The sequence below is a fragment of the Coenobita brevimanus genome, chromosome 99, assembly GCF_032717465.1.
Source record: "Coenobita brevimanus isolate Jiangsu-jjx chromosome 99, ASM3271746v2, whole genome shotgun sequence".
Lineage (NCBI taxonomy): Eukaryota > Metazoa > Arthropoda > Malacostraca > Decapoda > Coenobitidae > Coenobita > Coenobita brevimanus.
The window spans coordinates 18,985,258-19,000,414 of NC_137052.1; the positions used below are offsets into that span (position 1 = coordinate 18,985,258).

The following is a 15,157-nucleotide window of genomic DNA, read 5'->3' on the forward strand; positions in this document are numbered from 1 at the left end:
ATCCCCACAACAAAGAAGAAATTGGCCAATGGACTAGAAGAGGAGTGTTGTACATGGACCACCCATTTATGTATATACACTACAACCTCTCCATTAGATTTTGCTTTCATGAGACTCTTACATCTTCCAAGCAATCCACAATCCATTATAACTGACTGATGTTCAGAGCAGCCAATTTTTAGCTGTACTATACTGTATTTACTTTCATCAGTACATTTAACAGTTGTAATATGCATGCATACATCTTTCCTTCGACGTGATTTACTGTACTACTATGTCAAGCACTGAACCTATTTGTATACTTTACTTCATAATGTCAGGGAGTAAGGGTTGTACAGAACTTATCCACACACATACCTATCTATCTATATACACATATATATCTATCTATTGCCAGATGCCTTAATCCCATATGGGGTGGCCACAAACAAATCGCCTCCACATCGCCCTGTCCCCCGCCATTTCATTGCCGTGCTCCCAGCTCACACCCCCCTCTCTTATATACCTCTCCACTCCATCCCTCCATCTCATCCTTGGCCTCCCCCTCCCTGTCTCCCCCTCCACCTCACTCACATACACTCTCCTCATTAATCTCTCACTCTCCATCCTCTCCACATGGCCAAAACACTTCAGTGTGTTTCTCCTATTGCTTACTATCACATCCACATCCATACCAAAACACTCCTTCACATCGTTACTTGTCAGTTTGTCTCTCCATGTGACTCCACATGCTCCTCTCAAATAACTCATTTCCACTGCTCTCACTCTTGACTTGTGTCCCTCCAACAAGGTCCAAGCTTCACTTCCATACGTCAGAGTTGGTATCACAATACTGCCATGTAGTAACTTTTTCACTTCCATGCTCACTTCCCTGTTTCTTATCACTGCTTTCAAGGAACCAGCAACCTTTCTTCCTTGTTGTACCCTTTCAGGCACTTCACCCTCCAAACTTCCATCCTTACTAATCACACTACCCAAGTACTTAAACGTACTCACATTTTCCATTTCCTCCTCATCCAACATTCACTGACATCACTTCTCTCGAAGACCATAACTTTACTCTTCCCTACATTCACCATTAGATTCCATTTCTTACACACTCTCCCAATCTCATCCACCAAGCCTTGCAGCTCCCCTTCGTCTTCACTTAACAACACAGTATCATCTGCAAACAACAGTACAGTGAGTTTCCAAACACTGCCCTCTCTCATTAGGGCCACTCCATCATCCACTGCCCTACCATGTATCTCTTTTATAACCCCATCCATATACAGATTGAACAACCATGGAGACATGACATCCTTGTTTCAACCCAACCTCCAAAGAGAAAAATTCACTCAGTTCACTATCCACATGCACTGCAGCCTTAGCCCCCTCATACATACTCTTCACAGCATTCACCAACTTCCCATCTACTCCATATATTCTTAATACTTTCCACAATCCTTGTCTATCCACCCTGTCATATGCTTTCTCCAAATCCATTGAAGGCCGCATACAACTTCTTTCCCTTCTCTAGAAACTTTTCCACTAAAGATCTAAGAATGAATATCTGATCTACACAACCTCTTCGCTTCCTAAAACCTCCCTGTTCATCTCCAACTAATTCCTCTGTCAGTAAGTATCCTACCGTATACTTTTCCTACTACACAAAGAAGACAAATGCCCCTATGATTACCACACACTTCTTTTTCCCCTTGTCCTTTGTACAGGGGAATAATTATACATGACTTCCAATCCTCCAGGACTCTACGTTCCTCGTAGGCCAACCTGCACATCCTCCACATCCATTCTACTACTATCTCTCCCCCATGCTTCAGCATTTCACCACACACTCCATCAATTCCTGGGGCTTTCCCCATTTTGACTTTCTTCATTGCTTCTACAACTTCCATCCTACTGATTCCTTCCTCTCTTCTCACATCACTCCTCCCAGCCATTCCCCACCCACTTATACTCGCATTACTTTCATTCTCTATGTTCAACAATTCATTAAAGTGTTCTCTCCATCTGCTCACTTTTTCTCCCTTCTCCACTAGTAATCTACCATTTTTATCTTTCACTCCCCGGCTAACATCACTGCCGCTCTGTCTAACTCTCTTTACCTCTTTCCAGAACATTTTCTTACAGTCCCTCCACTTTACACTCAATATTCCTTCCAAATTCCTCATCCACCCTCCTCTACTCTCTCTCACTAATCTTTTCATCTCTCTCTTCCTCTCTACATATAACTCTCTCTTCCATCTCTCAACTTCTTCCACACCCATTTCTCATCCACTCACTATACGCTTTCTTCTTTTGTGCCACAGCCTGTCTCACCTCTCCATTCCACCATGCTGTTCCTTGCACCCCCTTTCGTCTTCTCTTCACCCCACATACCACCTCACATGCTGCACATATTTCTTCTGTAAACATCTTGCACACACCTTCCATGTCCTCCATCTGCTCCAATCCATATTCACCCAATTGTTCCTCCACTTCTCTCTTGCATTCTACCTTTTTCTCATCCTCTTGTAACCTTTCCACTCCCCTTGTGCCTACTCCTTCCTCCCGTCCCTCCCTTCTTCTGTTTCTCCATTTTACTTGGACCTTAATTCTGACCACCACCAAGTGGTGGTCAGAAAGTCCACTCCCCCAACCTCCATACACAATTGCATCTATTACACACTTAGCATCTTTTCATCTACACACACATAATCAATCATTGCCTTCCTTTCATTCAGTTCAACACCCACCCTTCTCATCACTCACCATGTATACCTGTGGATCATTTTGTGCCTGAAGAAGGTATTGGCTATCACCAACCCCCTCCCGGTACAAATGTCCACCAAAGCATTGCCATTCTCATCTATTTCAGCAGGCACACCCCACTCACCAACTACTCCATCCACCTTCACATTCCCTACTTTATTATTCATATCACCAATCAAAAACACTCTCTCACTCCTTTTAAACTTTTCCATGCACACTTCCACATTTGTCCAGAACTCTTCTCTTACTCTGCTTGCACATTCTTGCATTGGTGCATACATGCACACAGTCGCCCACATTTGTATTCCAACTTTCAATCTTACCCACACAATCCTTGAACCAACTGATCCATACTCTTACATTCTCCTTCCATCTGCTACTCACAACGATAGACACTCCTTCTTTTGCCTTCTCATTCTCACCTACTCCCGCACATATACCCCATCCATACTTCCATTCTCTCACATTCTCACCTCTCCATTTAGTTTCAGTCAATCCACATACATTCATTTTTGCACCCTGAAGCACCTGGACAATCTCTCTCTCTCTCTTTCACCTCATCATTTGCACCCCTTACATTCCACATTGCCATCTGTATCATGTCCTTTGTTCGGTCCTTAGTCGTCATCTTTCGGTCCGTCCTGGTCCAAGGCTTCTTGTTCGTATTTTTAGTTGGTTGTTTTCCGGGGAGGGGCACTAACCCTCCACCAACCCACTTGCTGTCACGTAGGGAACACGTGTTGGTTGGTTATAAAGTTACCACCCAGTGTTGTAAATGGTTTCCTGGTATACAGGAAATCATTTGGCTTGCCACTCAATATAGAACTACCCTTAAAAAAAAAAAAAAAAAAAGAGTACCACCACACTAAGTGGGTGGATGATGGGTGCCCCCACCTACCTATATATATATATATATATATATATATATATATATATATATATATATACAGTAGACTAGAAATGCAATTTAGTATATCCAGAAAAACTCTTGTAGGGTGAAAGCTTTTTTAATGCTGTATCAAACCTTTGCTTTTATCACTCTGGAAGCTCGTTAATTAGTCAAATATACACTGTAGTGAGGTTTCACTGAATATAAAATATTTATTGATGATGGCTGGTGCAGAATAATGATATCTTGATAATCATATACAATTACCATACGGTGTAAGAATTTTTGTATAACAAAAACTTACGTCATCATCATCTAACTTACAGAAAATTAAATATAAAATGCTGGATTACTGCAATGCATATCTATATTATTTTCAAGTCACAATGAATGTGCTATTAGTCTACACTGTCATTAACAGTACCTTAAAATGAAGAATTTAAGGAATGAAATATGAAATATGCAATTAAATGGCTCTGCTGCAGTGAACAATATCCTGCTGACTTCCAGTAACTGCTCATCCCTCATACTGGAAGACAGTCAATGAATGCATGGAAGTACAGTAGGTCCTCTTTACCCGGATCAAATTTTAGGGTTGGTTGGCCAGTGGAATACTGAAATGGCTGAAATACCTAAAAAATACTATACAACATAATATGAACAAAATACTAAGCACACAAAACGCATTTTAAAATTGCCTTGTCAAACCTGCTACAGTGCAAGCCATGAAATGTAGTACAGTATCACAGCTAATTACAATTTTACTTCCCAATGGTACACGTGCATTGTAACAAAAGAGGTTTCAACGCATTTTGAAAATGTCAAGCTCATGTCATCAAAACTGGAAAGCAGTTATAAAATGGACTTACTGTATAATATTTACAAGAAACTGTTTTTAAAAACTTATGTAAGTTATAGAAAACCTTGTAAAACTGTAATTTCAGCTAAATACTGATGCCTACTGTGAAATGAACATTACTTCAGGTCACAGTTATCATTTGGGAGAGACTGATAAAAGGAGGGAAAAAAAATCTAACTGAGGGTATCTGGATATCAGGTACAAAACAAAGGAAAACATAACCAGGACCTGTCCTAACACTGATTCTTATACAATCCCTCAGCAGAGACTAAGAGAACAAAATATAACTAAGACCCAACACCATTTCTTGTACAATCCCCCAGCACATACCTGCGTTTGGAGGCGGGTCAGGCCTCTTATCCACAAGATCTGACCCGTGCGTTTGCTGTCTTTCCCGTCAGAGTCGTTCTTGTCCTCAATGGCCAGATCCGTGATGGGGTCCGTCTGAGGCTCACCAGAACCCCACCTATAGTGTTCATCCCATGACAAGTCAGTACAAAATGAATTTCATATACTGTATGCATGTACAGTACATATATATATATATATAGATAGATAGATATATATATATATATATATATATATATATATATATATATATATATATATATATATATATATATATATATATATATATATATATATACAGTATGTATATGTATATATATATATATATATATATATATATATATATACAGTATGTATATATATATATATATATATATATATATATATATATATATACAGTATGTATATATATATATATATATATATATATATATATATGGATACAATATAGACACAGACACACACACATACATGCACACACACACACACTGAATGACGTCAACAGGTAACAGCATGAACAAACTAAACAGTACATTATGCACATTCCATGGGATACAGTATATAAGTATTTAGCAACAGATAGTCTATAAAGTACACTGACCAAAATATTCTCTCTTAACATATCAGCTAGTGGTTAAGTAAACTTACGAGAAGACATTCTTAGGAAGTTTTTTCGTGGGAATGGATGTGACAACCTGCCCCCACAATAACACCCCACTGCCAAAAAGAATGCACCACAGCCAGAGTTCCACAGTCAGGGCCTTCGTAGAGAACGCTAGCCCACCAAACTGTACTATCACAATCTGGAAAAACAAACCATCATCATCATCATCACCATCGTCATAATCATCCTGCCTCATTTCCCCACTTAAAGGTGGGGTGAGGCAGAGTTCAGAAAACAATAAAAAGGAAAATCATTATGCAGGGAAAACTAATCAACAGCATGCCCAATGAAATGGGTGGCACACTTATGCACTCATCATTCATGCCTCTGGAATCCTGACTCCATCTCAGAAGCATAACCATCCCCACATCAGTACTTCTGAGTCACAAATGTCAATAACACTCTGCACTATTAAAGATATTATTGTCCTAACATGCTGGCAATATGTCCTAATAAATGTCTTTTTCAAGTCAAAATATGAACAATGCTGACATATGAATAAAATGCAACTCACATTAACATCAAAACTGATGCTTCTGTGCAACAAGAAGCCTCTTTCTCATTCTGAAATCAGCCAAATAAGCCATCAAAAAACATCATCACTATCACCACTACTCCCATGTCCCAACACAGGGACATGGGAGGAACACAAATATTAAATGGAGGAGAAATAATCAGCAGCTCCTAATAAAGTGCCTTTGAAATAACCAGCCATCCATTCAATCACCACTGTCCTCAGAGTTTTCAGTTCTATTTCAGCATCATCATCACAATCATCATTGTCATCGTCATCACCACCACCACCACCACCGCCTCCATTACCATCATCACCATCACCACCATCATCAACATCATCATCATCATCATCACCACCACCACCACTACACCACCACCACCACCACCACCATTACCATCATCATCATAATCATACCACCTCTTTTTCCCACCTAGAGGTGGAATGAGGTAGAGCTCAGAATGGAGGGGGGGGCGGGGAATGGAAGAACTCATCAATAGCATATCCTACAAAAATAGGCCATCTACTAATTCACTCACTATTTAAGCCCCTGGAATTATCAGACCCATAACCATCCATACATATGCATGCCTGTCAAAAATGGGTCACACTTTCTTTCACTCACAGTCCAAGCTATGAAGAGTAGGTATGAGGATGCTAAGGCTACAGTACATGTGGATAGTGAACTGTGTGAATTTTTCTATCTGAATGTTGGATTAAAATAAGGATGTGTCATGTCCCCATGGTTGTTCAATCTGTCTATGGATGGGGTTATAAAAGAGATACAAGGTAGGGGAGTGGATGATGAAGCAGCCCTAATGAGAGAAGGTAGCATTTGGAAACTTCTTGTACTGCTGTTTGCAGATGAAATTGTACTGTTAAGTGAAGATGAAGGAGAACTGCAAGGCTTAGTGAATGAGTCTGCGAGAGTGTGTAAGAAATGGAATCTAGAGATCAATGTAGGGAAGAGTAAAGTTATGGTCTTGGAGAGAAATTAAGTCACTGAATGTACAGAGAGGCTGGATGATGAAGAAATGGAAAATGTGAGTGTATTTATGTACTTGGGTAGTGTAATGAGTCAGGATGGAAGTTTGGAAGATGAAGTGTTTGACTGGGTGCAATAAGGAAGAAAGGTTGCTGGTTCTTCAAAAGCAGTGATAAGAAATACGGAGGTGAGCACGGAGGAAAAAAAGTTGCTGCATGACAGTATTGTCATACCAACTCTAACGTATGAAACTGAAGGTTGGATCTTGTTGGATGAGACCAAGTCAACAGAAAAAGCAGTGAAAATGAGTTATCTGAGAGGAGCAAGTGGAGTTACATGGAGAGACAGACTGACAAATGCAGAATAGAATGTGTGTTGTGGTGTGGATGTAGATGTGACAAAAGGCATTAGGAGAAATATACTGAGGTGCTTTGGCCATGTGGAGAGGATGGAGGGTGAGAGACTAATTAGGACAGTGTATGTGAGAGAGGAGGAGAGGGAGGGGAAGGTTGAGGCTGAGACAGAGGGATAGAGTGGAGAGGTATATGAGAGAAGTGGGTGTGAGCTGGGGGGAAGGTAGTGAAATGGCTGGGGAAAGGGTAACATGGAGGCGATTTGTTTGTAGCCACCCCTTGTGGGATTGAGGCATCTGGCAATAGACAGACCTCAAAGAAATAACCATCCATACACATGTGCTTCATATCACCTGTCAGGTAGTGTTAATTCAATGACTGCTAAGTTAAAACATGAGTGCCAAACCATTGTCATGTACTCCCCCAAACAAAATTTGTCCAACCCATTTGGTCTGCTATCAGTTCCCTACCCTCATCAACTTCCATACCTTGCTTTCTCACACACTCATTTACCATATCTGTCCACCTTCTTCCTGGCCTGCCACGCTCCTCCTATATTTGAACTCATTCACATATACCCTTTTCACCACCCTACTTACACCCATCCTCTTTATATGCCTATATCATCTGAGTCCACTCTTCACCTCTTCTGTCCAAGGACTTCCTTACTCTACATCTTTCACAAACCACATTATTTCTTATCATATTCAGTTTAGGGACTCCACGCATATTTTTCACTTACCAAGTATCTGCTGCTCTTAGTCCTAACTTTCATTTTTATGCCACTGCACAGTCATACACCCATATTTTATAAATGCCAGTACAATCAACTAAATTTTTTAAAAACCCTTGTATTAGGGTTGACAATGGTACAGATGATGCTGTCTATATACTAGAAACTTAATTAAGTGCAAAAACTGGCTAATTACAGTACTTCCCAACATCTACTGGTGACAAAAAAATATTTAGTAAGACCTGAAACAGTATGAAAGTCTCAGCTTTAGATTGAGCTTGACAATATTTAATTCTGACTGACTTTTTCCTAAAAATGATGACTGTGTCTATGATAGAAACAGACGACTGAAGTTTGTGGGAAGATGCATATGATGGTGGTTATACTCCATTTTCAACATGGTTGTTGAGAGAATGTCTGTACCCAATAGATGTTGCAACAGCAACTTAATCCAAACTGTGGATTGTTCCTGCCTACTTTTGTATTTTCTCCTACTTTCGTATCTGCATTTTACCACTTCTAGATACCACCCACGTATCCATTCCATCATTTGATGGAGCTCTGAAACTTATCAAAAATTTTCCATAAGTATTCTTTACTGTGGGGTAAAGATGCTGATGAACAGACTACACACAGTGGAGCTGTGCAACCTGGGTGGACCAAATGCAGTGCATCCACCCAGGAACCAAACCTAATCATATTTCCTGGCACCTCATTGTGAGAAAGATACTGGTCCTATACCCTAGTGAGATGCTTTCTACCACAAGGGGTACAGGATTCCTACATGGTATATGTATTGTACTGTATCTGTAGGTCAGCCCCCCCACAAGTCATTTACCTGTGGTCTATGGGTCTGCTCAGCCAGACAGACCAGGGGTATGCAACAATAATAACTGTGTGGTAAAAGTGAGAACCAATGATATATATGAGCATAAGATGTTTGCATCTCTTCCAAACCAACATAAATACTGACAATACAGTAACTTATAAATATCAGCGCAAAGTAAACATCACACAACATTAACCCACTCAATACCAGAAACCTCATATGCTGATTAATATATCTTAGCAGTAACAATAATAAAACAGTGAGAGATGTCATCATACTGAAGGTGATATGAGATTAATTCTAACCCTTAACATTAAAGATGTCCCCAAGAAGGATTAAATTTGTCTGGCAGTTGCAAAAAGAAACAATAAAAACCCTCATAATGAAGGGGTTATTACTGCAAACTACCTTATAACAAAGCTTTGAAAACACAGTATCATGGTAGTGGTCTGAGATATCCAAGGTGAGTCATAATTGGCAAAAAAAAAAAAAATAAATAAATAAAAAATAAAAAATAAAAAAATCTCTGCCTTATAAATCTCTCCCTAAAAAAAAAAGAATGAGCCAAAGGTTCAAAATGTGCAAAATGGAAAGCCATTATTATGATGGGTTAGTATAAGAGTGCATCTACAGTATATAAACATTCTACGCAAATTTCCCGTGTTCACATATGGAGGGAAAGAGTATAAAAAATGACAGGGTGTGAAGATATGCAAACACATGATACGGCATATTACCAATGCTCACTCTACGTGTCTGCCACAGCTTAGGTTTCACTCTCTACATTCAAGGCATATGCAGATCACTACACAAAGATGTTATCACCATGCCACTGTGGTTTCATACTGATTACTAAGTAGTTACTGGCAAATGAGTATTACTTACAAAGAAAAAAATCAACAATAGCCTCACCTGGCTTGCAAGGGTGCTCAGCCAAATGGTATAAAAAATAGGGTTGCTGAAAAACCCCTGGAACACATTGCGCTGTCCATGGATTTTGCGAGCATTGATTTCGTTGAAGAGCGTCATCATGACAAAGGTGTTGAAGATGATGGTGAAGTGCTGGGAAGGAGGATCTCTGATGTTGGCATACCGACCAGAGTCTATGTCTAACAACTTATCACCTGTGAATGCAAGTAAATATATAAAACACATCATCATCATCATCATCTTGACCTCTTCTCTCATCTAAGGATGCAGTATGGTCAGGTCCAGAGCAAGAAATATTGTTACAGAAGGAAAACTACTGGTATTAAAAGTCAATCCATCTACCCAATTAACCCGTGGGCTGTGGCGAGGGGTCATGCAAACATCCCCTGTGACATGACAAAATGACAATTTTGGTAGCCGTTACACATTTCCGTGAAATGTATATCAGTTTCTTGGAAACTGAAATCACAGCTACCCAGATTTTTTTTTTTTTTTTTTTTTTTTTTTTTTTTTGAGAAATGATTGTCAGAAATTGCATTTCTTTGTGGTAGGTGGGGGCACTCACCATCCACTCACTCAATGTAGTGCTACTGTCGGGTGTCTGCCCTTTCCTCTCCTCCATCCTTCTTTCCTTTCATCCTCTTCTGTCCTCCTTTCTTTCCTTTTCCTTCTGCCTACGGGTAACTTTACATTCCCTCTTCTGTCTTTCTTTCCTTCATTCTCTCCTCTTCCTTCTGCCTATTGGTGACTCTACACTGAATGACAAGCCAAATGGTTTCCTGTACACCAGGAAACCATTTACTTCGCTGGGTGGTAACCATATAACCAAATTTGGCCGCCTGGTGGTTTAGTGGGTAATTCTTGCACTCCAATAGGACTGAGCTGGTGAAGGTTTATATCCAAGGGGTGGTTGGGGCTGACTGCTCATGTATTGTCACTCAGGGATGAGTGAGGCTGCTCACTCTCATCTTAAATGTCAGGACCAACTGCCTAGCCCCGGGCTCCTACGCTCCTCATGGGGCAATGTAGGATTGGATGATGGATGGATGAATTGCATTTCTGGCTGCAACATGAAAACTATGCTTTGAGGAGGTCAGTCTTCATTATGAATGTTTTTCCACCGTAACAGTGAGTTGGTATATTACTGCTAATGATGTGGTGAGCGTAGTATTCGCCTAGCTTTACCAATAAAGCCACCAGCAACATGAAAACTATTTTCTGACGAGAAGGTCAGGCGTGTCACCAGCTTGACCTGCATGCTCCAATACAAGCTTAGTGTGCTACTTTTACACCCATTATTTACCCCCCCTACTTCTATTCAATTGCCTCCTATGGACCTAGCATTTGATTTTATGTAATTCTAAACAATTCTGACCCACGACTGCTTTTCCTGGGGTGATTGTACTGCGGGACATGTGTTACGAAGTGTGTGCTTTGGGGTCGCTGTTGCTGGTGCTACTTAGCAACTGGGCTCAAGACAGGGGGTGGGAATAAGAGCTATCAGTTACCCTAATGCCCCATATTTTTTGTGCTGCACTGATCCTTCTAGAACCTTTGTGGTGTGTTGTTGAAAATCTCGCTCCTAAGAGGTATGCCGCAGCTCGCCGGTACACTCCCATATGAGGTATGGCGCAGTCCATGGGTTAAATGAGATACACTCTCATTCACTCATTATTCATGCTGCCAGATTCTCAGTTCTACCTCAAAAGCATAAACATTCACACTTATATGCATCAAATTACCATCACATTAAACATAACAGGTTATCAATGGTACATCAATTAAAAAAAAAAAAAAATGACATTGGAGGCAGTTGCCTCCAAGTGAACACAGTGCCCTGCCAGGCCGACTGAGGTCTTCCTTGCAGGACACAAGGCAGGTGATGGTGTTTGGTCCTCCAAGTTGAAAGTGCCACTGCTGTAACCCTAACTGTTCTTCCTTGCCCAGGGTTCACAGCACCACCACAGGTAGGCTCCCCCTCCAGACTTAGATCAGGACACCATCCAGGCCTCCTAGGTTATAGGCTTACAATCAGAAATGGGTGGAGTCACAGATGACACATGCCTCTCTTGCAGAATAGGCCCACACAACATACACATAAAGGAGCACTGCACAACACACACTACATTAAGACACAGGTACAACACTGATGGTGTAGGGAATCTATGGAACAAACTCAGATGGGCAATTGCTTAACTGCAGTCGACAGGTCTCCTTGGTTTGGTGTACTGGAGATAAGCAACAACAACAACAACAATAACAATAACAACTCTTACACCAGTAACATTATCAAAGGTACCTCACATCAAAATGGATGAAATCAATCTATTGTACAATAAATATTTTCCTTGAACTTAAAAGTATCAGACAACTAAACTTACAAAGCAGAGAAAAATTAACATTCACTGAAACTATCTGTATAAATGAATACAATATGCTGCATACTTCTTTACACGTACTCATTGCAGTATTATCATCACTTTGCTTTTTTTTTTTTTTTTTTCCTACATACAGGTGGGGTGAAGCAGGATCTTAAACATCACATTTTCTGTTTTCCCCCTTATCTTTCACACAAATCTTTCACTACTGAACCACTCTTATCATTGCCAGATTCACAGCTGAAAGATATATGATCAAAAAGCACTGAGCTACAAAAGGATGCAAAGTGAAAGGGTTACTTGGTTCCAGAATGAGGCTGCGCTGTTAAAGCCATACTCTCTGTGGTTCTCTAATACCTGGTTGGTACAGACTGGTTTCAAGACACTGAGGTCACATAAACCAAGACTGACATAGAAAGACAGTAGCAATACTGGTCCCCTTTCCAGAATTTGGGAGACAATAATGGTTCCCTTACTAGAACATGGGACAAAATATTGGTCCCCTTTCTAAAACTTGAAAGACATTACTGGTGCCTTTTCTAAAACTTAAAGACAATACTGGTACCTTTTCTAAAACTTGAGAGACACTACTGGTCCCTTTTCAAAAACTTAAAGACAATACTGGTACCCATTCTATAACATGAGACACAATATTGCTCCCTATTCTAAAACTTGGGAGATATGAGTACTTCCCTTTCTAAAACATAAAAGACAATACTGGCCCCATTTCTAGATCATTCATTCATTCATTGCCAGACGCCATGTATCCCAGACGGGGTGGCCAATGGCTTAGAGTTAATTGTTTTACAGGGAGGGGCACCAATCCTCCACCAACCCCACTTGACACGTAGATCATGGGAGACAATATTCATTCCTTTATAAAACCTAAAGTAAGTAGTGGTCCCCCTTTAATACTCAAGACAAAAGTAGTTCCCTTTCTAAAACCTGAGAGACAACATTGGTCCTCTTACGACAACGTCACTCAAAACACATTGCACGTTTCTCGGTCATCAATTCAAACCAGGCTGCTATCAAAAGGATGCCAAAGCCTGTAGTAACATGTGGGTCAGCAGTGATTCGTGATTACGGACTGCTGGATTAAAGAAAACAGTTGTAATATCTTAAGATGCCCAAGGCAGGCTGAAACTATTGTACTGTCTACTCACAAAATATATATAAATAAATAAAATAAATAAACAAATATATAATCAAACAATACATAAACAAATAAAAATCCAAATATGGGTAAAGTTCTACCATTTAATCGAGTCACGGTAATGTGATAGCAAGATATAACTGTCAAATGGCCAGTCTTTCATATTTTTATGGGTTTGGGAACATAAACCCCTATGAGTTAACTATCTATCTATCTATTGCCAGACGCCATAATCCTGTACGGGGTGGCCATGTGTCTCTGAGTTATTTGTTTTACAGGGAGGGGCACTAACCCTCCATCAACCCATTTGACACGTAGGGAGCAAGTATGGTTTGGTTATATGGTTACCACCCAGTGTTGTAAATGGTTTCTTGGCTTACAGGAAACCATTTGGCTTGTCACTCAATGTAAAGCCACCTGTAACGGAAAGAAAAGCAATAAGTAGTGACAGAAAAGATGGGAGAAATAGGAAGAGAGGAGGGCAGGCACAGGAAAAGAATGATAAAGGCTAAGGAAGAAGTAGGCAGCACTACATCAAGTGAGTGGATGATGGTCGCCACCACCTACCACTAACAAAGCCACAAATAATTTTTACCTGTCAAAAATGGCTCCTGCAACTGTAATTTAACTATGTGATTCCCTAAAAACCCTTAGCAATGTCCTAAAATATTATCAGACAGTAGAATCAACTTGTTTAAAGGGCATTAGAAAAGATTTATTAACAGGTTGTTAAATCAGCCCCAAATACACCTTAAACTAGTGTACAGTATTCTGAGATGGTTTACTAACCCACAAATAACCAAAGCCATAAATACCACAGCTGTGGATAAGATGGTCCAACTATACATCTTCACTACTGGAAGTCGAGAATATGAAACAGCAGTACCAACCGTAAAATAACAAAAGGAATATGACGAGGATCATGTAGACTGCCTGGCCCAGTATGTTCTTCATCATGGTCCGTGAGATAAGAGGCTTCGTGCGGCCATATGGCTTCCGCCGCAGGAGGTCTGGAGTTGGCGCCTCTGTCGCTAACGCCAATGACGCCAGTGTGTCCATAATCAGGTTCACCCACAACATTTGTACAGCCTGAGGAAAAGACAAGATTTGTTGTTGTTGTTGTGGCCCAAGCTGATCTGAATGCAAACCCTGTGGACTGCAGGCTGAAATTGTCATCATCCTGCAGCCCATCCTCCTCCTTTTGAAGGCTAGGGAGGAAGCTGGGGCACATTTGTATAACCAGGCAGTGGAGACACCCAATTATATCAGTGCTGCTGCGAGATGGCATAACCTTTCCAGCACCATGCTCATACTTGAAAATTTGCAAAGAAGATTGGAGACATACAGTGAGCTCTACATTCAAGATACAATTCAAGACTATGTATACATCCTAAAACTATATTTAGGGGAAACAGAAAATTATGAATTTTACACAAAACTGACAGATAAATCCTCACTGGCTGCAGTATGGCTGAGATCTCTTAATCATTAACATTCAATGCTGCTTTAATTCAGAAGTAAATACTGACAAATTCAAAATACACTAGTCGCAAAGAAAAACAACTGTTTTTGGTCAGCTGATATGCTATACAAAATGAACATCTACTGAAATGATACTGATCAATATTACTACCTTGTGTCAGGTGGGGGTATCCATCATCCACTCACTCAATCTGGGGATTCCTTATGGTCTTCACACTGAGTGACAAGCCAAATGGTTTCCTGTACCCAGGAAACCATTTAAAACGCTGGGTGGTAACCATATAAC

The 15,157-nt window shown here is 40.3% G+C and overlaps 1 protein-coding gene across 7 annotated transcripts in view; it reads right to left on the bottom strand.

Moving 5' to 3' along the window:
- The window catches only part of PMCA (plasma membrane calcium-transporting ATPase 3), a 485,021-nt gene that overhangs the window by 19,933 nt on the left and 449,931 nt on the right, over nt 1-15,157 (bottom strand). For all 7 annotated transcript variants that reach the window (XR_013899883.1, XM_080283982.1, XM_080283980.1 and 4 more), the window contains 4 exons: nt 14,280-14,478; nt 9,838-10,049; nt 5,496-5,650; nt 4,830-4,965 (listed from right to left, as the gene is read on the bottom strand). Coding sequence is in view for 6 of the 7 variants with exons in the window: in XM_080283982.1 (XP_080140108.1) it covers nt 4,830-4,965; nt 5,496-5,650; nt 9,838-10,049; nt 14,280-14,478 (702 nt within the window). In the remaining variant the exon portion in view is untranslated. The remainder of the gene's footprint in view (nt 1-4,829; nt 4,966-5,495; nt 5,651-9,837; nt 10,050-14,279; nt 14,479-15,157) is intronic.